Below are 24,931 nucleotides of genomic sequence, written 5' to 3'. Positions count from 1 at the left end.
ACAGCCCCACCGCCCAACACAGTCCCCACTCCTCACTGCAGCCTGACAGGAATCATCACGCAAAATACTTGTCCCTTTTTTTGGGATGAGGGCTGAAAGGCCAGGAGCTGCAGTGATTCAAGGCAGCAGCTCACTGCCACCTTCTGGAGGTCAATTAGAAATGTGTAATAAATGCTGGCCTTGCCACTGAAGCCCATGTCTCAACTGTCCCGATTGAACAGGCAGTCTATACCAAAAGCTATTCAACCATGAGGGCCTGCCATTCTGCAGGCAGTGCCACTGGACTGTCAACTATTGCTCCATCACTCTTTCCAAACTAGGGGCACGGGTCTCAAGCCTAGCCCTCTTATCACAGCTATGACTGATCAGCTTAGTTTAAATTCACCACATTCAAAAATCCCACACACAAATGGCCCAGGCAATCCCCACACTGTACAAGAATTGATGGAGCAAAACAGAAGAAAATGTCTCAGATTCAAGTTTACTAACAAATTCAAACATTACAGAAGGTACAATTTAAACATACAATTCCTGTTACTGTGTAAAAATAAAACTTCTTTTACAAAAGACTGTTCTGATTATGTGACACTGTCGGGCTGTGTCATTTAATACTGAGCTGGTTTACATTGAGGTTGGTTAGTCACAACTTCAGGGACTGCTGCATGGTTCAAATAATCTAGATATTTTTAACACTGCTGCTTGATTCTCTCCCTCTTGAACTTAAATGGGTAACCATCAGGAGAAAGTGTTGGCTTTCTAACCTTCCCCACCATCCCCTGGTCTATTCAGTCAGGGCACCTCCGATACACACAGCATGTACTCAGTCCGAACCACTGGCTCACAGAAAAAAGAGAAAACCGCATCAAACTGAACCGTGGCCTAAAACATACAACTCAAAAACAGAAAAGTGAAAATGCTCGGTGGATGGATTCATCCAGCTTGCTTCACCCATACTCAACCCTACGTAAAGCCATCAGATGCTAGTTTGCCCATCTACTTTGGGCACTAAGACTGCAATATCCCACTAGTTTCATGTAAGTTGCCACAATTCCCTGCTGAAGCAATGAGTAAATGCTGAGGATTGGGTCAAGCAACGTCTGCTGTATTGTCTCAGGTTTCCATCCATCCAAAGCACCGACGTGATCCATCATAGACAAAGGTGAAGGCGGTGATGACTGGGAGGTCGTCGCTGGTCATTTCCTGCCCATCCCCAGCCTGCTCCGAACCTCAGACAGGATCTGTGCTCCCTGCTCCATGCTCATTGACCTGCGGTGGGGCAGTGGCATTGCTCTGCGCCACTCTGCCATTAGCTTCACCTCCTGCAGTCACAGCAGGTCCGGCTGTCTCTGTCACCATCTCCTCTTCGGGTGTCACCACCCCTTCCTCCTCCTCCTCCTCCTCCTCCCCTCTCCGGTACGCCTCACAGAGCGGGAGGTCAGCACCATCCCAAAGGCTGTAGCTTGGCCAGGAAAAAAAGATGGCATTAAGAAAGAAGAGCAAAGGACATAGGGAAAAGAGCACAAGAAACAAATTAAAGGCAGTTAGTGACAAAGAAAGAAAGAGTTGCATTTCTCGAGAACCTTTTAGCACATCAGATTATCCCAAAAAGCGTTTCACAGCCAAGAACAATAAACAGGAGAAATGTTGGCCTCGGAAACAAGGCAGAACTCACTTATTCCCCTCAATAATAATCTCACGGAATTTTTAATATCCACCTGACAGAGTAGACAAGGCCTCAGTTTAACAAACCATCCACAAAGCTGCATTTTTTACAGCGCGGCGCTCCCTCACCACTGACCCTCCGACAGCGCGGCGCTCCCTCACCACTGACCCTCCGACAGCGCGGCGCTCCCTCACCACTGACCCTCCGACAGCGCGGCGCTCCCTCACCACTGACCCTCCGACAGCGCGGCGCTCCCTCACCACTGACCCTCCGACAGCGCGGCGCTCCCTCACCACTGACCCTCCGACAGCGCGGCGCTCCCTCACCACTGACCCTCCGACAGCGCGGCGCTCCCTCACCACTGACCCTCCGACAGCGCGGCGCTCCCTCACCACTGACCCTCCGACAGCGCGGCGCTCCCTCACCACTGACCCTCCGACAGCGCGGCGCTCCCTCACCAATCTCCAATCTTCCACTCCCTTCCTCACCCCTCCTAGAATTTGAACTCATATTCTGCTCTTTAAATACATTCATATGCTGTGAAGCCAAATTAGTGGGCACTTTGTTTTCTGTGTTCCAACTCACTCCAAATCCCATTTACCCATCACCCCCCCTATGCCTGCTCACTCACCGTGTGGATTCCCAGTCCAGCAATGTCTCCAGTCAATCATTCTTATTCTGGTTTTCAGATCTTTCCATTTCCTCACTCCTTCCTATTTCCAAAAACTCTTGGAATTGTAGATAGAATCAGAGAATCATCAGTGCAGAACAGGCCCTTCAGCCCATCGAATCTGCACCAACAAATGAGAAACACCTGAACTCCCACCTAATCCCATCTGCCAGCACTTGGTCCATAGCTCTGAATGTTACGATGTGCCAAGTGCTCATCCAGGTACTGTTTAAAGGATGTGAGGCATCCCACCTCCACCACCCACCCAGGCAGCACATTCCACACTGTCACCACCCTCTGAGTGAAAAGTTTTTCCTCACATCACCCCTAAACCTCCACCCCTCACCTTGAACCTGTGTCTCCTCGTGACTGATCCTTCAACTAACAGGAACAGCTGCTGCTTATCCACTCTGTCCATGTCACTCAATCTTGAACACCTCAATCAGGTCGCCCCTCAGTTTTCTCTGCTCCAATGAAACAATCCAAGCCTATCCAACCTCTCTTCATAATTTAAATGTTCCATCCCAGGCAGCATCCTGGTGAATCTACTCTGCACCCCCTCCAGTGCAATCACATCCTTCCGATAATGTGGTGACCAGAACTGCACACACTGCTCCAGCTGTGACCTCACCAAAGTTCTATACAACTCCAACATGACTTCCCTGCTTTTATAATCTATGCCTCGATTGATAAAGGTAAGTGTCCCATATGCCTTTATCACCACCCTACTAACATGCCCTTCTCCCTTCAGAGATCTGTGGACAAACACGGCAAGGTCCCTTCGTTCCACAGAACTTCCTGGTGTCCCCCCATTCATTGAATACTTCCTTGTCAAATTACTCCTTCTAAAGTGTATCACCTCACACTTTTCGGGGTTAAATTCCATCTGTCACTTATCTGCCTATTTGACCATTCTGTCTATATCTTCCTGCAGCCCAAGACACTCCGCCTCACTGTAGATGGGGATATGGCTAAGGTCTTGAATAACTTTTTTGTTTCTGTCTTCACGGAGGAGGACGTGAATAATTTGCCGGGTGTTAGCGATGGAAAGGTGGTAGGACTGGAGGGTCTTAATGACATTACTGTTACTAGAGAGGTGGTGCGCAACAGACTGGAGGGGCTGATTGTGGACAAGTCCCCAGGACCGGATGGAATGCATCCGAGGGTTCTGAAAGAAATGGCGGAGGTGATAGTGGATGCCTTGGTGGTTATTTTCCAGACGTCGCTGGATTCCGGGGAAGTGCCGGAGGATTGGAAAACGGCTAATGTTACGCCGTTGTTTAAGAAGGGTGCCAGGCAAAAGGCGGGGAATTACAGGCCGGTTAGTTTAACGTCTGTGGTAGGTAAAATGTTAGAATCCGTCATTAAGGAGGAAATTGCGAGGCATCTTGAAGGGAATTGCTTGATAGGGCAGACGCAACACGGTTTCATTAAAGGGAAGTCGTGTCTGACAAATTTACTGGAGTTCTATGAGGATGTGTCTAGGGCGGTGGATAGAGGAGAGCCGGTGGATGTGGTCTTTCTGGATTTTCAGAAGGCGTTTGATAAGGTACCTCACAAGAGGTTACTGCAGAAGGTCAGAGGACATGGAGTTGGGGGTAGGGTGTTAGCGTGGATAGAGGATTGGTTGTCAAATAGGAGGCAGAGAGTGGGGGTCAATGGGTGCTATTCGGATTGGCGGTTGGTGACTAGTGGGGTGCCCCAGGGGTCGGTGCTGGGGCCTCAGCTATTTACCATTTATATAGATGATCTGGAGGAGGGAACCGAGTGTAGGGTGTCGAAATTTGCTGATGACACCAAGATTGGGGGAAAGGCAAATTGTGCGGAGGGTGTGGAGAGTCTGCAGAAGGATCTAGATAGGCTGGGCGAATGGGCCAGGAAATGGCAAATGGAATTTAATGTTGGCAAGTGTGAGGTGGTCCACTTTGGTAGGAAGAATGGTAGGAAGGACTATTACTTACGTGGCGAAAAACTGCAGCAGGCGACGGTGCAGAGGGACCTCGGGGTCCTTGTGCATGAGTCGCAAAAACCCAGCCTGCAGGTGCAGCAGGTGGTCAGGAAGGCGAATGGGATGCTGGCCTTCATAGCGAGGGGGATTGAATATAAAAGTAGGGAGGTCTTGCTGCAGCTGTATAGGGCATTGGTGAGGCCGCAGCTGGAGTACTGTGTGCAGTTTTGGGCGCCGCACCTGCGCAAGGATATTTTGGCCTTGGAGGGAGTGCAGAGGAGGTTTACTAGGCTGATACCGGAGTTGAGGGGGTTGAGCTATGAGGAGAGGCTGAATAAACTAGGCTTGTACTCGTTAGAGTTTAGAAGAATGAGGGGAGATCTCATTGAGACGTATAAGATGATGAATGGGATGGATAGGATAGAGGTGGAAAGACTCTTCCCGCTCAAAAAAGACAGTAGGACTAGGGGGCACAGCCTCAAGATAAAGGGGGGGCGGTTCAGAACGGAGTTGAGGAGGAACTTCTTCACTCAAAGGGTGGTGAATCTCTGGAATTCTCTGCCCGTTGAAGTGGTGGAGGCTGCCTCGCTAAATATTTTTAAGAAGCGGGTTGATGGGTTTTTGATAAGAGAAGGGATTAAGGGTTATGGGGAGAGGGCGGGAAAGTGGAACTGAGCCACGACAGATCAGCCATGATCTTATTGAGTGGTGGGGCAGGCTCGAAGGGCCAGATGGCCTACTTCTGCTCCTATTTCTTATGTTCTTATGTTCTAACCACCCGGTCAATCTTTGTGTCATCCACAAACGTACTGACCCTACCCCCTACATAGTCATCAATGTCATTTATATAATTGATGAATTAAAGGGGGCCCAGCACAGATCCCTGTGGTACCCCACTGGACACTGGCTTCCACTCACTAGAGCAGCTTCTGTGATCACTCTCTGTCTCCTACAGCTGAGCCAATTTTGAATCACTTTATCAAATTACCCAGTATCCCATGTGCATTTACCTTCTTTACAAGTCTTCCAGCCTCACAATGATATAATTCCACTTCACCTATCTGATTTCAATCACTCCAGCATTGACAGCCAAGCCTTCAACTTCGCAGACTACACACTGAGAATCCCTGTATGAACCTGTCCATCTGTCCCAGCTCACCGCCCCCCCGCCCCCCCCCCCCCCCCCCCCACCAATTGCTTCTGAACCTAACCCCTTGGACCAATCTTCAAGTTATCAGCCCTTACTACATTTGCTAACACTTCTGTAAAGCACCTTATCATCATGTTAAAGGTGAGATATAAAACGCAAGTTGTGTTGAAAGTGGGTTCCCTTTAATGGAGGCCAATCCATACACTCCCAGGACAGGTACAGCACGGGGTTAGATACAGAGTAAAGCTCCCTCTACACTGTCCCCATCAAACACTCCCAGGACAGGTACAGCACGGGGTTAGATACAGAGTAAAGCTCCCTCTACACTGTCCCCATCAAACACTCCCAGGACAGGTACAGCATGGGGTTAGATACAGAGTAAAGCTCCCTCTACACTGTCCCCATCAAACACTCCCAAAGCAGTTTCAGCAGTGTAACTAAGAGGGGTATTATAAATCAGTCCAGCACTGTCATCAGAATGGAGTTAGCGCACAGGGATCATCAGTATTTGGATCACTGACACTGAAATACAATAAGGCAATATTAGCAACCCTGCTCCTCTCTCCAGAGTATCAGCTAGACTAGCAGAATCCCAGGGAGAATCCAAGTGTTTCCTGATCTGTATCCCCTTGAAAACACACTAGGTGCTGTTTTTATTGACTGAATCCTTCCTAGGAACTGCTCTACTGATTAAACATAAAAAGACTAGGGAAATTTAATTGACAAATGGCTTGTGTTTTAAAAGCAGAGGAAGAAAGTGGCAGGAGCAAAGCAGGAGATGAGGCGGTCGTGTTAAACAGAAAGTCAGAGATTGAAATTAGTGATCTGTAATGGTATTAACTTTATTTAGGAAGTTTTAAAATGTTGACTCTTTAAAGTGAGATGCTGGCATGTTTAATAGAATGAAGATGCAATTTTAAAATATATATAAATCTTAAAAACAAAAATAAACAAATACAGAGATAAAAACAAATTTCTTTCTGAAAACATTGGGAACAGTGAACAAGGCACATAATGACAAATAATAAATGCAACCCACGATAGGAAGATTTGGTAAATTAAAACAGATTTCACTTTCAGTTTATTCTAAAGCATTCTCATCCTGGGTAGAGTCTGATGGAGAACAGATTTTTAGCTTAAAGCATGTGTTTTACGGAACCAGAATCTGCCAAATGTGAATGAGGGGAGCATACTGATATTAAAAAGCGAGTTTGGGAGATGGGGGAGGGTGTGAATCCACCTAGTCCTGTTCTCACCTGACTCCAGAGGTGAGCTCCCCGAGGCTGTCTACCTCTCACTGGATTCTGCATCCGAGGAAGTCATAGAAGACCATTTGGCCCATTGGGTCTGCACCAACCACAATCCCATCCGGCCCCTATCCCCGTAGTTCTATGTATTTATCCTGCTAGTCCCCCTGACACAAAGGGGCAATTTAGCACGGCCAATCAACCTAACCCACGCATTTTGGACTGTGGGAGGAAACTAGAGCACCTGGAGGATACCCACGCAAACACAGGGAGAATGTGCAGGCTCCACCCAGACAGTGACCCAAGCTGGGAATTGAACCCAGGTCTCTTGGCGCTGTGAGGCAGCAGTGCTAACCACTGTGCCACCATGCCACCCTCTATATTCCTAACTCCACCATTTAGCCATTCATTGGGCAAGCCCCTGTGATAAGCTATTCAACTGCTTGTGGTATGACAGCACAACTCAACCGCGTTCTTGCTCGATTACGGAGGTGTCCTTTCTGGCAGGAGTCATTGTCCTGAGACGGTGATCAGGAGAGGGGTGGAGGCTGATTTCTTCTCCCTCCTGGCTAACCCAAGGGCACTGAGAACAACTGTCGAGGTCAGTACACTCATCCAGGCCAGAGATGGAAGTTGCACTCTCCATAAGCCAGTGTTTGGGAAGTTACTCTGAGCCCAGTCTCTCCAAAGGCTGGAACGGAGATCCCAGGGACAGAGCTGGTCTTCAGGCCAGGACAACAGCTATTCTTCACTGACTCCCAGCTATTGGACAGCAAGGTTACTCTTTGAGCAGCCGGGGCTACATTGCATGATGGGCTGCACAGAGTGTTATTATGGGGTATAGCAGGAATATTATGGGATGTACATTGAATGGATAGCTTTGCTGTCATGGGATGTACATGAAATAAAGCACTGAGGACGTGATGCGATACACATGAAAATATTCGAGGACGTACAACTAATTCAGAGTGATATTATGGGGTATACACTTAAACAACCTTTTTGATGTGAAGTGATGTATGCAATACTGGAAAATGTGGTGTGTATTAAACTTGCGACAGTTATACTGGTTATGTAAGCAGGCAGCTTACAGCACTGATATTATGGAATGTGCAAGCATTTACGATCCCCGTGACGATACAAGATATTTTGGATGAATGGGACATTAGAAATTATGGGATATCCTGGAGTGAGAGTGAAGTGATGAGTGCTGAACTGCACTGGGATTTTGTCTGTTCTGCAGCTTTAGCAGGATTGTAGCATCCAAGCGGAACACGTATTGCACAAAAAGCTAATGTGAAGCGATTATTATTTATAGAGTAATTTCTCCATTACTCTGGTTACAATACCCCATTGAACGAATATTCTTGTATGAAGGGAAACTCTGTGTAACCAATCTTTCCCTTTATGGTCACAATGTCATATTACCGCAAACAGAACAAATACAAAAAATACTTCCCCATCAAATTTTACACAGATCAGACATGGTGAGACATTTAAAGTTTGAGGAACAGCATGTTTGTGCATTCATAGACTGCATGATCATATTATAGATATATAAAATTATAAAAGATATAAAGAATCTCTTCCTAATCTAAGAAAGATCTGTGAAATTAAATTCCAGTTTACATTATAAAAATTCTCAGATTCTCATTATGGTAAAACCGGGGACAGGAAGTTCCCCCACAGAAAACATTATCTTAAAGTGACAGCCCACTCACTTTAACGCTGAGTTATCAACTTCAAGTTCCACACACTAGGTGGCAGGAAAGGGTAAACTCCAATAACAGCTGCATCGCTTCTTGGCCTTTTGGCTAAGATCAAGTGTAGTATTGACATGCTGTGCTTGGTTGAAGTCATTAGGTTACATTTCAGCTTCATTTGAAGCATTTTTGAAAGCGGCATCTCGGCTTTTTGGCTAAGATGCAAATGAGATCAAGCCTTGGAGGAGGAGCTACAGCTACTCCAATCAGCTTGGATCATGTAGATCAAGCCCAAGACAGGAGGTGAGAGCCCTGTCTTGTCAGCTTGGATCGGGAATGTCTCAACTTGTTGGGACTCTGAATTGGACTTGATTTAATTACATTGGTACATAAAAAACAGCTGCATCCAAGCCATTTGGCTAAAATGCAAATAAAATCAAGCACTGGAGGGGGTGCAATGCCTGCTCCTATCAGCTTGGATCATGTAGATCAAACCCAAGACATGAAGAAGCTTGCCTGTCTTGTCAGCTTGGATCTGGAATGTCTCACATGTTGAGACTTTGAATTGGATTAAAAAACAGCTACTGCAACATGGGGACTTATTCAGAATTGCACTTAGGAATGTTTTAGCTCGACATTGCCAGAGAACACAAAGATTCACCATCTGGTCAGCACCCTTGTTTGGGGTTGTTTTTTTTTGAATAAAGCAGCCTTTCTGTAGTCTATTTGCAGGCTGGGGTTTCACTGTGGATTCAACACAGAAAACTGCAACAGAGATGGGAGGGAAGAATCCTTAAGGTACTCAAAATGGTTTAAGCATCAGGAATTTGTTAGGTTGAGGATAAGAAAAAATACACACCCACATCCCCACCACTCCAAAATGTTAGACCAAGACTGCCCTCAATGGAGGAAGATGCGATGTGGAGCGTGGCCAAACAGTCTCAACTAGAACCAAAAATCAAGACGCATCACAGTGAAAACTAAAAATCTTGCATTTCTCGTGGGTGGTAGTTAGGACCATGAGGAATGACATCAGCAAGATCTTAAATGTCAAGATATCCCCTCCTCAAAGAAATCCACATTTACCACAAAGTATGTACAGGTGTCATGGCGGGGGGTGGGGGGCACGTGTGTGTGTGTTACAAGGGCTTTGCGACTGGGGGTGGGGATACACAAGGGTGTCGCGGCGGAGGGGGCTGGCAGGGGGTGGAAGGCCGTCACGGGGGGAGGCTGGCAGTGTTGTGGTGGGGAGGGGCTTTCGCAGGGCGTCACGGGAGGCGGGGGAGGCTAGCAGGGCAGCACAGAGGGGGGTTACGAGAGTGTTACGGTGCCAGTAAGTAAGCCTGACTTGCACTATGGAATATGTCAGTGATATTGGGAGCCCTTTTATGGATGCTGACAGAACATTCTGAATGCTGTGCTGGGGCTGTTCCGGGCTATTTGTACCTGGAGGAGTAATATTCTTCTTCCAGTTCATACAGATCGACTGCGATCTCGTCTCTCAGGGTGATCAGCTTTTTGTCACATTCTTCCTGCAGGTTTCGGAGCTGCTGCTTTCGCTGGTTAATGGCTTCATTCACAGAGGGAAAGTCATTGAGGATCAGGAACTGCTTCAGGTCTGATACCAACTTCATCAGTGACTCCCCGGCTCGCACCTAACAGACAGCAGAGAAACAAGAGCCCAAACCAGGAATTAGACAATGATTCAGCTGCATCTCAACTCCATTCACTGTTTTTGCCCCGTGGTCTTGATACCCTGACCCAACACAACTCTGCTAGAAATGAGTGGAAAGGCAGGAGAAAATACAACTGTTATCCTCCGAGTAGAGAAGGTTGAGAGGACATTGAAAAGTCTTATATACAGCACCATTTAAAACCTCACAGTGAGTGAAACATAGTTATTGCTGAAAAGTAAGAATCGAGTCAGTCAATTTGCACAGAGCAAGATCTTACAAACAGCAACATGATAGTACCCAGCTCATCTGTTTTTAGCGGTGTTGCCTGAGGTCTAAATCCTGCCGCAGGACACGGAATAATAATTGCCCGCAGGATATTATGGAGAACTTCCTTCACCTCTCCCAAAAAGTGACTGAGTTCCATTACATCCAGCCGAGTGGGAGCACCGACCCTCCGACAGCGCGGCGCTCCCTCGGCACCGACCCTCCGACAGCACGGCGCTCCCTCGGCACCGACCCTCCGACAGCGCATCACCACTCTCTGGGTGAAAAAATTTTTGCCCAAATCCCCTCTAAATCCTCTGCCCCTTGCCTTAACTTACTGATCCCTCCCTTAAGAGGACAAGTTCCTTCCTATGTACCTTTCTCTGTCCTCAATCAGGTCTTCCCTCAGCCTTCTCTGCTCCAAGGAAAATAACCCCATCCTACCCTGGATCTTCGTCGCTGAAGCTCTCCGTCCCAGGCAACATCCTGGTGAATCTCTCTGCACCTTTCTATTGCAATCATATCCATCCTATAGTGTAGCAACCAGAACTGAACACAGTACTCTAGTTGTGGCCTCACCAGCGTTAAATGCAGATCTATCATAACTTCCCTGCTCTTACATTCTATGCCTCAGCTAATAAAGGCAAGTATCCCGTACTTCCTCTTAACCACCTTATCTACCTGTCCTGCTGCCTTCAGGGATAGATGGACATGCACCCCAAGGTCCCCCTGATCCTCTGTATTTCTGAGTGTCCTACCATTCATTGTGTATTTCCTTTGCCTTCTTAATCATCCCAAAATGCATTACCTCACACTTTTCAGGGTTAAATTCCATGTCACGGTTCTTCCCATCTGACCAGCCCATCTATAACATCCTGGAATCTAAGGCTTTCCTCCTCGCTATTCACCCTAACACTAATTTTTGTGCTATCTGCGAACTTACTGATCATCCCTCCTACTTTCACATCTAGATCATTAATGATCTACAAACAGCAAGGGACCAGCACTGATCCCTATGGAACACCGCTGGACACAAGTTTCCAGTGACAAAAACAACCTTCTACCATCACTCTCTGCCTCCTGTCATTAAACCAATTTTGGATTCATTTTGCTCTGGGTCACATGGGCTTTTACCTTCTTGCTCAGCCTCCAATGTGGGACCTTGTCAAGAGCCTTACTGAAGTCTGTGTAGATGACATCAACTGCACTACCCCCATCTAGACACCTAATCACCTCCGACAAGCTCTTCATTTCAGGAATTATTCTTGTGAACCTCGTCTGGACCGTTTCCAAGGCCAGCAATCTTTCATTGGCCTCAGCACCCCTGCTCAGGGAGGGGGAAATCAGCCTGAGACCCCCAATTCTGATTGAAAGCAAAATACTGTGGATGCTGGAATCTGGAATCTGAAACGAAAGCAGAAAATGCTGGAAAATCTCAGCAGTGAGCTGAGCTAATGTATCAAGCTGGGATGACTCTGATGAAGGGTCATCCAGACTTGAAACATTAGCTCTGTCCTCTTTTCACAGATGCTGTCAGACCTGCCAAGATTTTGCAGCACTTTCTGTTTCTGCCCCAGCTCTGACCGTTCACTTTTATTCCAGCCAGAAATTGCCACATGTGGACAGCAGGTCACACAGCATCAGGTGATTCCCTCCATGTTTGAATAGCTGGCTGACACTCATCATTAGAACTTGAACTTATATAGCGCTGCTCCTGTGGTAAAACATCCCAAGGTGCTTCACTGCAGTGTAAAGCAGACAAAATTTCACACATTAGAACTTGGTCCAAGTGATAGCTTTAGGTCTAAAAGGAAGAGACAGAGGCAAAGAAGTAGCATGGTTTAGGGAGGACATTCCAATGTTTAGGGCCCAGGCACCTGAACGCACGCCTGCGAATGGTGGAGTGAATAAAATCAGTTGGAAAGATACAGGATGTTAATGTTACAATCCTCTGACCATGAAACACATGCTCCAGTTATACATGAGAATTACTAACTGGGGAAAGGAAAATGAGATTGTGCCTGCTTTCTCCAGATTATGTGAATAAAAGACAGATGGGCTCCAGATTCCTCCTAAGCACAGTGAACAAGCAACAAATTTAACCCACTGCGCGTGGGACCCGGCCCCCAGTGAGAGTCAGTGCGCGTGGGACCCGGCCCCCAGTGAGAGTCAGTGCGCGTGGGACCCCGGCCCCCAGTGAGAGTCAGTGCGCGTGGGACCCCGGCCCCCAGTAAGAGTCAGTGTGCGTGGGACCCGTCCCCCAGTGAGAGTCAGTGTGCGTGGGACCCGTCCCCCAGTGAGAGTCAGTGTGCGTGGGACCCGTCCCCCAGTGAGAGTCAGTGCGCGTGGGACCCGTCCCCCAGTGAAAGTCAGTGCGCGTGGGACCCATCCCCCACAGTGAGAGTCAGTGCGCGTGGGACCCGTACCCCAGTGAGAGTCAGTATGTATGGGGCCTGTACCCCAGTGAGAGTCAATGGGTGGGGAAATTGTACCCCAGTGAAATTTAGATTTTTAAAAAACTGCAACAAGAAAGAATCGAGCATATTTGACCCACTCGCTACTTACAATGTTTGCTGCTCTAACGTGCATCTCATAGTGATCTTGCTCACACTGAGTTGCGCGGGAGACCTGCGTCTCATCTTCAACCTGAAAAACAAGATTCTGGTGAAAATTTAGGGTCAGCGTCTTCACGTTAAATCTCTGACTATTCCAGCAATTAGATGTTTCTGTTTGTTCATGGTGTAGCCCAGAAAACCAAGGGGGTGGACACATGGACAACAGGTTCAACTCTTCAATCCTGTTCCCCATTCATTCAGATTGTAGCTGATCTGTGCTCATAATCCAGTACCCAACAAATTCCTACTCCGACATCTGCGGAAAAAATGGAGAAACTGGGCTTGTTTCCATGAAAGCACTTTATCTGAATGCACGAAGCATTCGGAATAAAGTGGATGAGCTGGTGACGCAGATCGACACAAATGGATACGATCTGGTGGCCATTACAGAGACGTGGCTGCAGGGTGACAGGGACTGGGAGCTGAATGTACAGGGCTATCAAGTGTTTAGGAAGGATAGGCAGGAGGGAAAAGGGGGGGGGGGGCGTAGCTCTGCTGATTAAGGATAGCATCACGGTGGTAGCAAGGGATGATATTGGAGCCAAGGAGCAGAGGGTGGAATCGCTGTGGGTGGAGATTAGGAACAGCAAAGGGAGGAAGACGCTGGTGGGTGTCGTCTATAGGCCCCCGAATAATGATCTGGAGGTGGGGCAGGCTGTTAACGCACAAATAAGTGCGGCGTGCAGGAATGGGACGGCCGTAGTTATGGGGGATTTCAATCTGCATATTGATTGGTCGACCCATGTTGGACGCAGGGGGCTCGAGGAAGAGTTCTTGGAATGCTGCCGGAATAGTTTCCTCGAACAGTGTGTGTTGGAGCCGACGAGGAAGCAAGCTATCTTGGATCTGGTGCTATTTAATGAGGCGGGTAGAATTAGGGACCTTGTGGTGAAGGATCCTCTTGGGGAGAGTGATCATTGTATGGTGGAGTTTCTGGTGCAGATGGAGGAGGAGAAAGTGGGTTCCCGGACACGTGTCCTTTGTTTGAATAGAGGGGAGTACGGTAGGATGAGAGAAGAATTGGCGAATGTGGACTGGTGGAGCGCGTTGGAGGGAGGGTCTGTTGAGGAGCAGTGGAGGATCTTTAAGGAGACCTTTCTTGGTGCTCAGCTGAAATTTATTCCGATGGTTAAAAAGGACAGTAGGAGGAGAGGTAATAAGCCGTGGATAACGAAGGAGGTGAAGGAAAGTGTTAAATTAAAAGCGGAGGAATTTAGAGTAGCTAAGAGTAGTGGGCGAGAAGAGGATTGGGAGAGGTTTAAATGTCAACAAAGATTGACAAAGAAGTTGATAAAGAAGGGTAGGAGAAACTATGAAGCTGGGCTAGCGCTTAATATAAAAAAGGATAGCAAGAGTTTTTATAAATATATAAAAAGGAAGAGGCTGGCTAGGGTGAACGTTGGTCCTTTAGAGGATGAGAAAGGGGACCTAGTGGCAGGGGATGGCTAAGGTATTGAATAACTTTTTTGTTTCTGTCTTCATGGAGGAGGACGTGAATAATTTGCCGGGTGTTAGCGATGGAAAGGTGGTAGGACTGGAGGGTCTTAATGACATTACTGTTACTAGAGAGGCGGTGCTCGACAGACTGGAGGGGCTGATTGTGGACAAGTCCCCAGGACCGGATGGAATGCATCCGAGGGTTCTGAAAGAAATGGCGGAGGTGATAGTGGATGCCTTGGTGGTTATTTTCCAGACGTCGCTGGATTCCGGGGAAGTGCCGGATGATTGGAAAACAGCTAAAGTTACGCCGTTGTTTAAGAAGGGTGCCAGGCAAAAGGTGGGGAATTATAGGCCAGTTAGTTTAACGTCTGTGGTAGGTAAAATGTTAGAATCTGTCATTAAGGAGGAAATTGCGAGGCATCTTGAAGGGAATTGCTTGATAGAGCAGACGCAGCACGGTTTCATTAAAGGGAAGTCGTGTCTGACAAATTTACTGGAGTTCTATGAGGATGTGTCTAGGGCGGTGGATAGAGGAGAGCCGGTAGATGTGGTCTTTCTGGATTTTCAGAAGGCGTTTGACAAAGTAGCTCACAAGAGGTTATTGCAGAAGGTCGAGGGACATGGAGTTGGGGGTAGGGTGTTAGCGTGGATAGAGGATTGGTTGTCAAATAGGAGGCAGAGAGTGGGGGTCAACGGGTGCTATTCGGATTGGCGGATGGTGACTAGTGGAGTGCCCCAGGGGTCGGTGCTGGGGCCTCAGCTTTTTACCATTTATATAGATGATCTGGAGGAGGGAACCGAGTGTAGGGTGTCGAAATTTGCTGATGACACCAAGATTGGTGGAACGGCAAATTGTGCGGAGGGTGTGGAGAGTCTGCAGAAGGATCTAGATAGGCTGGGCGAATGGGCCAGGAAATGGCAAATGGAATTTAATGTTGGCAAGTGTGAGGTGGTCTACTTTGGTAGGAAGAATGGTAGGAAGGACTATTATTTACGGGGCGAAAAACTGCAGCAGGCGACGGTGCAGAGGGACCTCGGGGTCCTTGTGCATGAGTCGCAAAAACCCAGCTTGCAGGTGCAGCAGGTGGTCAGGAAGGCGAATGGGATGCTGGCCTTCATAGCGAGGGGGATTGAATATAAAAGTAGGGAGGTCTTGCTGCAGCTGTATAGGGCATTGATGAGGCCGCAGCTGGAGTACTGTGTGCAGTTTTGGGCACCGCACCTGCGCAAAGATATTTTGGCCTTGGAGGGAGTGCAGAGGAGGTTAACTAGGCTGATACCGGAGTTGAGGGGGTTGAGCTATGAGGAGAGGCTGAATAAACTGGGCTTATACTCGTTAGAGTTTAGAAGAATGAGGGGAGATCTCATTGAGACGTATAAGATGATGAATGGGATGGATAGGATAGAGGTGGAGAGACTCTTCCCGCTCAAAAAAGACAGTAGGACTAGGGGGCACAGCCTCAAGATAAAAGGGGGGGCGGTTTAGAACGGAGTCGAGGAGGAACTTCTTCACTCAAAGGGTGGTGAATCTCTGGAATTCTCTGCCCGTTGAAGTGGTGGAGGCTGCCTCGCTAAATATTTTTAAGACGCGGATTGATGGGTTTTTGATAAGAGAGGGGATTAAGGGTTATGGGGAGAGGGTGGGAAAGTGGAACTGAGCCACGACAGATCAGCCATGATCTTACTGAATGGCGGGGCAGGCTCGAGGGGCTAGATGGCCTACTCCTGCTCCTATTTCTTATGTTCTTATGTCCCTCACAGCAGTGGAGGTTAAGCGGAGATTTAATGTAGAGGTTCGAAATGATGAAAGGTTTTAAATAGAGTAAATCTGGAGAAATTTGTTCCTGTGGCACGACAGTCTGAAACCAAAAGATACAGGTTTAAAGCAATTGGCTAATTTGTAGTGAGTACTGATGATCTGGAAGGTGCTGCTTGAAAGGGCTGTGGAAGCAGGTTCAACAGGAACTTTCAAAACCAATTTGAATAAATACTTCAAGGGGAAAAATTTGCATGGCCCTGGGGAAGAGCAGAAACCTGGGACTGGCATCGTGAAGTGAATAGGTAATCTAATGTCTTTTTGTTTTATTTATCAAACGTTGTACTCTTCTAAACTCTAGTGATACCAACATATGGATAACATTGGAATAGTTTAGGTTAGAGGGTCATTAGATTGGTTCCACTGGTCGGCGCAACATTGAGGGCTGTACTGCGCTGTAATGTTCTATGTAACTTAACCTCTCCAATGAGACAACCTGCCCATTCCAGGTTATCAGTCTGGTAAACTGAACTGCTTCCAATGCATTTACATCTTTCCTTAAATAAGGAAACCAAAATTGTATCTTTACTTCTATGTGTTGTCACTAACGCTCTGTATAACTCATTCGGCTGCACCAAAAGAGAGTGCTGAAAAATCTCAACAGGTCTGGCAGCATCAGTAAGGAGAGAAAAGAGCTGATGTTGAGTCCAGATGACCCTTTGTCAAAGCTAAAAGGCACAGAAAGTGGGAGATATTTATACTGCAGGGAGAGGGAATGAAAGATGAGTCATAGCCATAGAAACCAGGGGAAAGGCTGCAAATGGCAGCCCATAGAGAGAATAGAAGGTGTGAAATGGCAGAGATGCTAAAATCAGAGGGTAAACTGTGACAGATGAAGATGTGGGGGAGGGGGGAATGGGTGGGAGAGAGGTCAAATTTAGGAAAAGGGGGAAAGGGGAAGCAAAGGGAAGAAAAGGTAAGGAAAATGGGGATAAAGTAGGGGGAAAGGGGGAAGAAAAATGAAGAAAGACAATAAAGAAATAAAAGGTAGAGAACAATAAAAAATTAAACAAAATAGAATGAAAACAAAGGGGTGGAGGTGGGACAGAGCTAATCATGTGAAGTTATTGAATTCGATGTTGAGACTGGAAGGCTGTAAAGTACCGAGCCGGAAGGTGCGATACTGTTCCTCCAGTTTGCGTTGAGCTTCAGTGGAACATTGCAGCTGGCCATTTCCTCCCCACCTACATTCAGGATTCCTCTGATGCCATGCAGGATATTGACAGTTTTCAGTTTGCAGGCCCTCACTGCTTCCCATTCACCATGGATGTGCAATCTCTCCGCACCTTCATCCCACACCAGGCAGACCCGAGAGATCTTCACTTCCTTCTTGAAAAAAGGCCTGAACAATTCTCATCCACCACCACTCTCCTCTGCTGGCTGAACTCGTTCTCTCAACAACTTCTCCTTTAACTCATTGCACTTTTTCTAAATCAAAGCAGTAGCAATGGGTACCCGTAGGGATCCTAGCTACGCCTGTCTTTTTATGGGACATGTGAAACGTTCCTTGTTCCTAGCTGCCCTGGGGCCCCTCCCACAACTCCTTTACCAGTACATCGATGACTATTTTGGTGCCGCTTCAGGCTCTTGTCCAGACCTTGAAAAATTCATCAACTTTGCTTCCAGTTTCCGCTCCTCTGTGGCCTTCAGCTGCTCCATCTCAGACTCTTCCTTGACCTTTCTGTCTCCATTTCTGGCAATAGACTACCAATATCCATTACACACCCACTGACTCCCACAGCTATCTGGATTACAGCTCTTCGCACTTCACACTTCACATCCTGTAAAGACTCCATCCCTTTCGCTCAGCTCCTTCACCTCCGTTACATTTGTTCCGATGGTGCCACTTTCCAAAGTGGTGCTTCTAATATGGGCTCCTTTTCCCTCAACCGTGGATTCCCATCTACAGTGGTCAACAGGGCTCTCAGCAGCGCGCAGTCCATCTCCTGTGCCAGGGCCCTCACCCCCTCCCCTCCTTCCCAGAACAAGGATAGAGTCCCCCTGGTTCTCACATTTCAACCCACCAGCCGCCATATGCAAAGCATAATCCTCACCATTTTTGCCAACTCTAGCGCCACCACCAAACACATCTTCCCTTCACTCCCTCTGTCAGCATTCCACAGAGACCTAGTCCACTCCTCCACTATACCCAATATCTCTCCCGTCACTCATGGCATCTTCCCATGCAATCGCAGAAGATGTAACACCTGTCCCTTTACCTCTTCCATGCTTATCATCCAAGGCCAAACACTCATTCCACGTTAAGCAACAGTTCACTTGCACCTCTTTCAATTTGGTGTATTCCATTTGCTGCTCTCAACACGATTTCCTCTTTATCGCAGAAACCAAGTTTGGGTGATCGCTTTGTTGAGCACCTTCAGTGTGCGCAGTCAGATCCCTAACCTTCGATTGCTTGCCATTTTAACACACATGTGGGTTGCTCCCATGCCCACATGTCTGTCCTTGGCCTGCTGCAATGCATACTGCAGCATGCGACGGTGCAGAGGGACCTCGGGGTCCTTGTGCATGAATCGCAAAAACCCAGCCTGCAGGTGCAGCAGGTGGTCAGGAAGGCGAATGGGATGCTGGCCTTCATAGCGAGGGGGATTGAATATAAAAGTAGGGAGGTCTTGCTGCAACTGTATAAGGCACTGGTGAGGCCACAGCTGGAGTACTGTGTGCAGTTTTGGTCGCCGCACTTACGGAAGGATATTTTGGCCTTGGAGGGAGTGCAGAGGAGGTTTACTAGGCTGATTCCGGAGTTGAGGGGGTTGAACTACGAGGAGAGGCTGAATAAACTAGGCTTGTACTCGTTAGAGTTTAGAAGAATGAGGAGAGATCTCATTGAGACGTATAAGATGTTGAATGGGATGGATAGGATAGAGGTGGAGAGGCTCTTCCCGCTCAGAAAGGACAGTAGGACTAGAGGGCACAGCCTCAAGATAAAGGGGGGGCGGTTTAGAACGGAGTTGAGGAGGAACGTCTTCACTCAAAGGGTGGTGAATCTCTGGGATTCTCTGCCCGTTAAAGTGGTGGAGGCTGCCTCGCTCAATATTTTTAAGGCGCGGGTTGATAGATTTTTGATAGGCAAGGGGATTGAGGGTTATGGGGAGAGGGCGGGAGTGTGGAACTGAGCCACGACTGATCAGCCATGATCTTATTGAATGGCGGGGCAGGCTCGAGGGGCTAGATGGCCTACTCCTGCTCCTGTTTCTTATGTTCCAGTGAAGCTCAATGCAAACTGGAGGAACAGCATCTCATCTTCCCGCTCGGCACTTCACAGCCTTCCCGTCTCAACGTCAAATTCAACAACTTCAGATGATTTGCTGTCCCCCACCTCCACCTCTTTGTTTTCATTCCATTTTATTTAAATTTTTTTATTGTTTTCTACCTTTTATTTCTTTATTGTCTTTCTTCATTTTTCTTCCTACTCCTTTCCCCCTACTTTATCCCCATTTTCCTTCCCTTTTGTCTCCTTTTGCTTCCCCTTTCTCTAAATTTGACCTCACTCCTACCCATTCCCTCCTCCACCCCCCTCACATCTTCACCTGCTACAGCTTACCCTCTGATTTTAGCATCTTTGCCATTTGACCATTCACACCTTCTATTCTCTCTACAGGCTGCCATTAGCAGCCTTTTCCCCTGGTTTCTGCAGTTCTGACTCATCTTTCATTCCCTCCCCCTGCAGAATAAGTATCTCCCACTATCTACACCTTTTAGCTTTGACAAAGGATCATCTGGACTTGAGACATCAGCTCTTTTGTCTCCTTACAGATGCTGCCAGACCTGCTGAGATTTTCCAACATTTTCTCTTTTTTGTTTCAGATTCCAGCAACCGTAGTAATTTGCTTTTATTCAGTCGGCTGGATAGCTGATTAGTGATGCAAAGCTATGCCAACAGTGTGGGTTCAATTCCCATACCAACAGAGGTTATTCATGAATGCCCCAACTTCTTAAGCTTGTCCTTCACCTCAGATTAAAGCACAAGTCAGCCTATGGTCATCTGGGACAATGGCGACTTTACCTTTATCTGTAACTGAAGCATAACCCCATTAACTTTGTTTTCAGTTCCCGTTGCAATAAATCAATATTATGTTAGTTTTCCCAATTACATGTTGTACTTGCATATTAATCTTTTGTGATTAATGCACTCAGACCACCTGAATTGTAGAGTTTCGGAACCTCTCACCATTTAGATAATAAGCTTCTGTGGAAGCAAATTTCTAAATTAAAGTTAAGATAACTAGTACAAGGATAATAAAACTAAGTGAATCAATATACCCAACATGATGATCTAACAGCAAATTACATGGGGAAATTGTTTTTAATTAAAACTGAAATATGATTTATATGTTTAAATATGAATTGAAGTAATTTAATTAATGACCTATAGTGACTGCGTATGTCTTTGTTTAAAGAGCTACTTAAATGGAATTCTGCTGAGTTGTATTTCTTTTCCGGTACCAATTAAGCTAAATCAAATTAACTGGGGGACAACTTAAAAGGGGCAGCTCCCCAAAAGGAGGGGGAGCAGTCCAAACCAAAAAAGCAAAGCACAAGGAAAACTTAAAACATCAAATTAAAAAGATTGTATTAAAGTTTAACAATGAAGCATTGATAGTTTACAAAAACATGATGGATTCTGTGTAACTTTCAGCATCAAAAACATTGACTGAATCTGATTAGAGGCCATATTATCTTGAAACCAGGAACGTTTGCCGAAACTTTGTATTGGAAACAGTCACAGCCAGACTGGAACAATGCCAACTGCAGGCCCAACTTCTGGCATCAAGTCAAGCCTTGGCGGTTAACCAATACCGAGTAAGCAAAATACAACTTTGACGTTCCCTCGCAACAGGGAAAACCACCCATGCCATGAGGTGGCCTTCTGTTAATTGCAATCAACTAATGAAATACCATCTTTTTGATTTGGCATATTATAATTGATCATTTCAATCTTGTCTTAGTGAATTGACATATTGAAAATAAATGAAATCACATCTTATTAATGATTGGGATGTACCAGAAATCACAAACTCGTATAAGTGTCAAGGACTTTGGGCGGGAAAGTCGAGCTCCTCTGAGAAATGTCTGTGGTGGTCATTTCATGCTGCTTGGCATATCGGAGATCTCCCATCGGCCAAGCTAATTGTCTTTAATTGTCTTTTGTCCATTGTATTGCTACTTTTGTCTTTCTGTATGTTTTAATTTGAATTTATTCTAATAAAACATAAATAAAGATGTTATGCTGAAGAAATAAAGTTAATTTACTTTCGCAAAAAGCTATACATTCAAACAGCTTTAACTTTCTACAGAATTCCAGCCACTGAACAAGAATCCCCCACTATAGACTCTATCTCAATCTCCCTGCCAAAATGGACAATTGTACATTTTCCCATAGTATATTCCGTTTGCCAGAACGTTGCTACCTCCAGCGCCTCGTGGGCAATGTTCAAGTTTACCAGTGAAAGAGGAAAGGGTTACAGTTAGAATAGAACATAGAATACCTAGTGGAGGGAGGCCATTCAGCCCATCAAGTCTGCACCGACCACACATATATAACCTCACGTATTTACCCTGCTAATCTCCTGACACTAGGGTCAATTTAACATGGCCAATAAACCTAATCCACACATCTTTGGACCTTGGGAGGAAACTAGAGCATCCAGAGGCAACCCACACAGACGCAGAGAGAATCTGCAAACTCCACACAGACAGCGACCTGAGACCAAACTTGAACACGGGTCCCTGGCTCTGTGAGACAGCAGTGCTAACCACTGTGCTAGCGTGCTGCACCAGCAGTTATGGAGATGTGATCATTTAGAGCTCTTGTCACAGGAGTTGACAAGATTAAAGGTGACCCTGCAAGGGGAGTTTGTGATATGCTTTCATTAGGAAAGGTGATAAGATGCTCAATTGGCAAAGGTTGGTCCCAGTGATCAGTGAGACAGAAACAAGCAGCAGATATTTTAGACTATCACAAAAAAGTAAAGGAACAATTAGGAAACGTTTTCACACAGCTGAAAACCAGAATGAGGGATTTTCAGTCACAAACCTGAGCTGAACCAAATCTGTAAATTGGCTTAAAAAGGGAAATGATACAATTGCTGAGAGAGCTACATCACACTGTAAATGCAGTGAGTGGGAGAGTGGGATTAGACAGGGTGAATTGGGTGATGAACAAACACCGGCAAAGTTAATAAGCCAAATGATCCACTTCTGTGCTGGAACTTTCCACCTTTGCTCGGCTGCCAGTGAAACACAAAGACTTATTGCTGCTCGGGATTTGATACACTAATGAGAAATAATCTTTCCAGGACAAACATGAAGCAAATGGAATATATTCACTCAGACTGGCCCCATTTGCAGTCACATACCCGAGCACTTTTGATAATCTCCGTGAAGTTGTCCAGAATAGATTTGATGTCGTCTTTCAGTCTCTTGTTGTAGGACTGGAGCAGCAGCTCCTTACTTTGAGGCAATGTCCGTTGCTGTGACATCTTGGCTGCCTGTGCCTCCGCCAGGGAAAATATACAAAGCAACATTATTACAAATATCTCAACCAAAATTTTCCAAAATTTCCTGTGTTCAGTCCCACAGAGGTAGGCTGCCCAAATTCAACAGCCAGGGGTTTGAGCCCGCGCCGCCAGAGGGCCAGCGCCGACGGAGCGCCGCGCCGCCAGAGGGCCAGCGCCGCGCCGCCAGAGGGTCAGTACTGAGGGAGTGCCGCACTGTCAGAGGGTCAGTGCTGAGGGAGTGCCGCACTGTCAGAGGGTCAGTGCTGAGGGAGTGCCGCACTGTCAGAGGGTCAGTGCTGAGGGAGTGCCGCACTGTCAGAGTGTCAGTGCTGTATTGTTCTATCGTTTACCCATTCTCACCTGGGACACAGGATAATGTTGACGTCCTGTCCGCTCCCGGGCCTACAGGCCGGGTCTGGAGTCAGCACAGGCTGGGGGAGGGTCACTATCTTCCCCGGGGCAGACCCTCACTGAGCACAAACCGCCACTCGCTGCAACCAAACCCGCTCTGCCTCAAACCCCACCCCCGTCTGCAGCCGATTGGTTCCCCGGCCAGGAGTGCTCTCAGAGCCCATCTTATTGGTTGGCTGAGATGTCAATCACACCTCAATAAAGTTTTCCTATCGAGCTCGGTTGAGCTGTGCATAACCAGCCAATCACTGGAACTGGACAGCACACGTGACTGACAACCGCCATCTTAGTGAGGTCGCGCCATCTTGTTAAGGTGACACCAACTTGGTGACGATCATCAACAAGGCGGGAGGACTAGCCTGGGGGATATGTTCAAAATTCCAAATGGCTGGAAATCTCTAGAACAAAAGCGCATGGCGGGGATTACTATGTATTTTAATACCTATGAATAATATTGAATTTAAGAATGGTCAAACCAATAGGGTGTTGGAGGAAGAGATTACAGAATGAATTGGGGAAGATTAATTAGTGTGCAAAATAAAGACAGATTAAATTGAAAGTGAGAGCACTAAGTACAATGTGGGAAATGGATTGAGGAACAACATTTATTCAATGCTTTTCACAAAATTGGCGTGTCATAGAGTTTACAACATGGCAACAGGTCCTTCAGCCCAATTTGTCCATGCCACTTTTTTAAAACCCCTGAACTAATTCTGATTGCCCACATTTGGCCCATGTCCCTCTATACCCATCGTACCCATGTAACTATCTAAGTGTTTTTTAAAAGACAAAATTGTACAAACATGTACAAATTGTCTCGAACATTTTGAGACACTGAATCATTTTGACGAATAGTCAAATATAGAATTCCTACAGTACAGAAGGAGGCCATTCAGTCCATTTAGTCTGCATCGACTCTGTATAAGTGTGTAGTGGTACATTTTGGTGGGAAGGAGCTTTCAAGTTGTTCCAGGAAAGCTACAATACTGGCTTCTGCCCAGCGGTGGAAAATTGTCCATGTATTTTGAGCAAAAAGCAGGAAAAATCAAACCCAACAATTTAATGTCCTATCAGTCTACTCTTGATCTTCAGTGAAGTGACTCAATAGTGCTATCAAGTGACAGTCCTCAGCAACAACTGCTCCCTGCTATCCAGTTTCATCCCACAGTCAAAAAGACGTGCTGGTTAGGTGCATCGGTCCCTCAGTGCACCCCAAAAGGTGCCAGAGTGTGTCAACTTGGTGATTTTCACAGTAATTTCATTGCAGTATTAATGGAAGCCTACTTGTGACACTAATAAATACATAAATAGTTTGTGTTTCACCAGGGTTATTCAACTCCTGACCTCATTACAGCCTTGGTTCAAACATGGATAAAAGAACTGAACTCCAGATGTGATGTGAGAGTAACTGTCCTTGACATCAAGGCAACATTTGACTGAGTGTAGCATTAAAGAGTTCTGGAGCCAATTGGAATCAGGGAGAAAACTCTTCACTGGTTGGAGTCATACCTAGCACAAAGGAAGACGGTTCTGGTTGTTGGAGGGCAATCATCTCAGCTCCAGGACATCACTAGAGGAGCTCCTCAGGGTAGTGTCCTAGGCCCAACCATCTTCAGTATTTTCATCAATGACCTTCCATCATAAGGTCAGAAATGGAGATGTCCGCAGATGACTACACCATGTTCAGCACCGTTCACAACTCCTCAGTTAGCAGTCTGTGGTAGCACGGTGTTACAGTTGTTAATACTGCAGTCTTACAACGCCAGGGCTCCAAGTTCAATTCCAGCCTTGGGTGACTCTGTTGTACTTA

The 24,931-nt window shown here is 46.6% G+C and overlaps 1 protein-coding gene and 1 non-coding gene across 4 annotated transcripts; one reads left to right on the top strand and one right to left on the bottom strand.

Moving 5' to 3' along the window:
* Positions 1-465: 465 nt before the first annotated feature.
* med22 (mediator complex subunit 22) lies at positions 466-23,198 on the bottom strand. Of its 3 annotated transcripts, none has more exons than XM_080212055.1 (5): positions 23,071-23,198; positions 22,570-22,707; positions 12,887-12,967; positions 9,828-10,036; positions 466-1,459 (listed from the first exon to the last, which is right to left on the bottom strand). In XM_080212055.1, exons 2-5 carry the CDS (start codon positions 22,690-22,692, stop codon positions 1,228-1,230), a joined length of 645 nt encoding a protein of 214 aa, XP_080068181.1. In that variant the 5' UTR covers positions 22,693-22,707; positions 23,071-23,198; the 3' UTR covers positions 466-1,227. The 3 variants fall into 3 exon arrangements, with proteins under 3 accessions (XP_080068181.1, XP_080068182.1, XP_080068183.1); XM_080212056.1 differs by having other exon boundaries at positions 22,570-22,701; XM_080212057.1 differs by lacking the exon at positions 466-1,459 and having other exon boundaries at positions 9,598-10,036.
* LOC145358451 (U2 spliceosomal RNA) lies at positions 8,473-8,670 on the top strand. The gene has a single exon (XR_013889475.1). It is a non-coding gene; the product is annotated as a U2 spliceosomal RNA (small nuclear RNA).
* Positions 23,199-24,931: the final 1,733 nt, after the last annotated feature.

This window comes from Carcharhinus amblyrhynchos, chromosome 25 (genome assembly GCF_965287045.1).
Source record: "Carcharhinus amblyrhynchos chromosome 25, sCarAmb.v2.hapA, whole genome shotgun sequence".
NCBI lineage: Eukaryota > Metazoa > Chordata > Chondrichthyes > Carcharhiniformes > Carcharhinidae > Carcharhinus > Carcharhinus amblyrhynchos.
The sequence above is the reverse complement of the archived record's forward strand: the minus strand, read 5'-3'. Positions and strand labels throughout refer to the sequence as shown.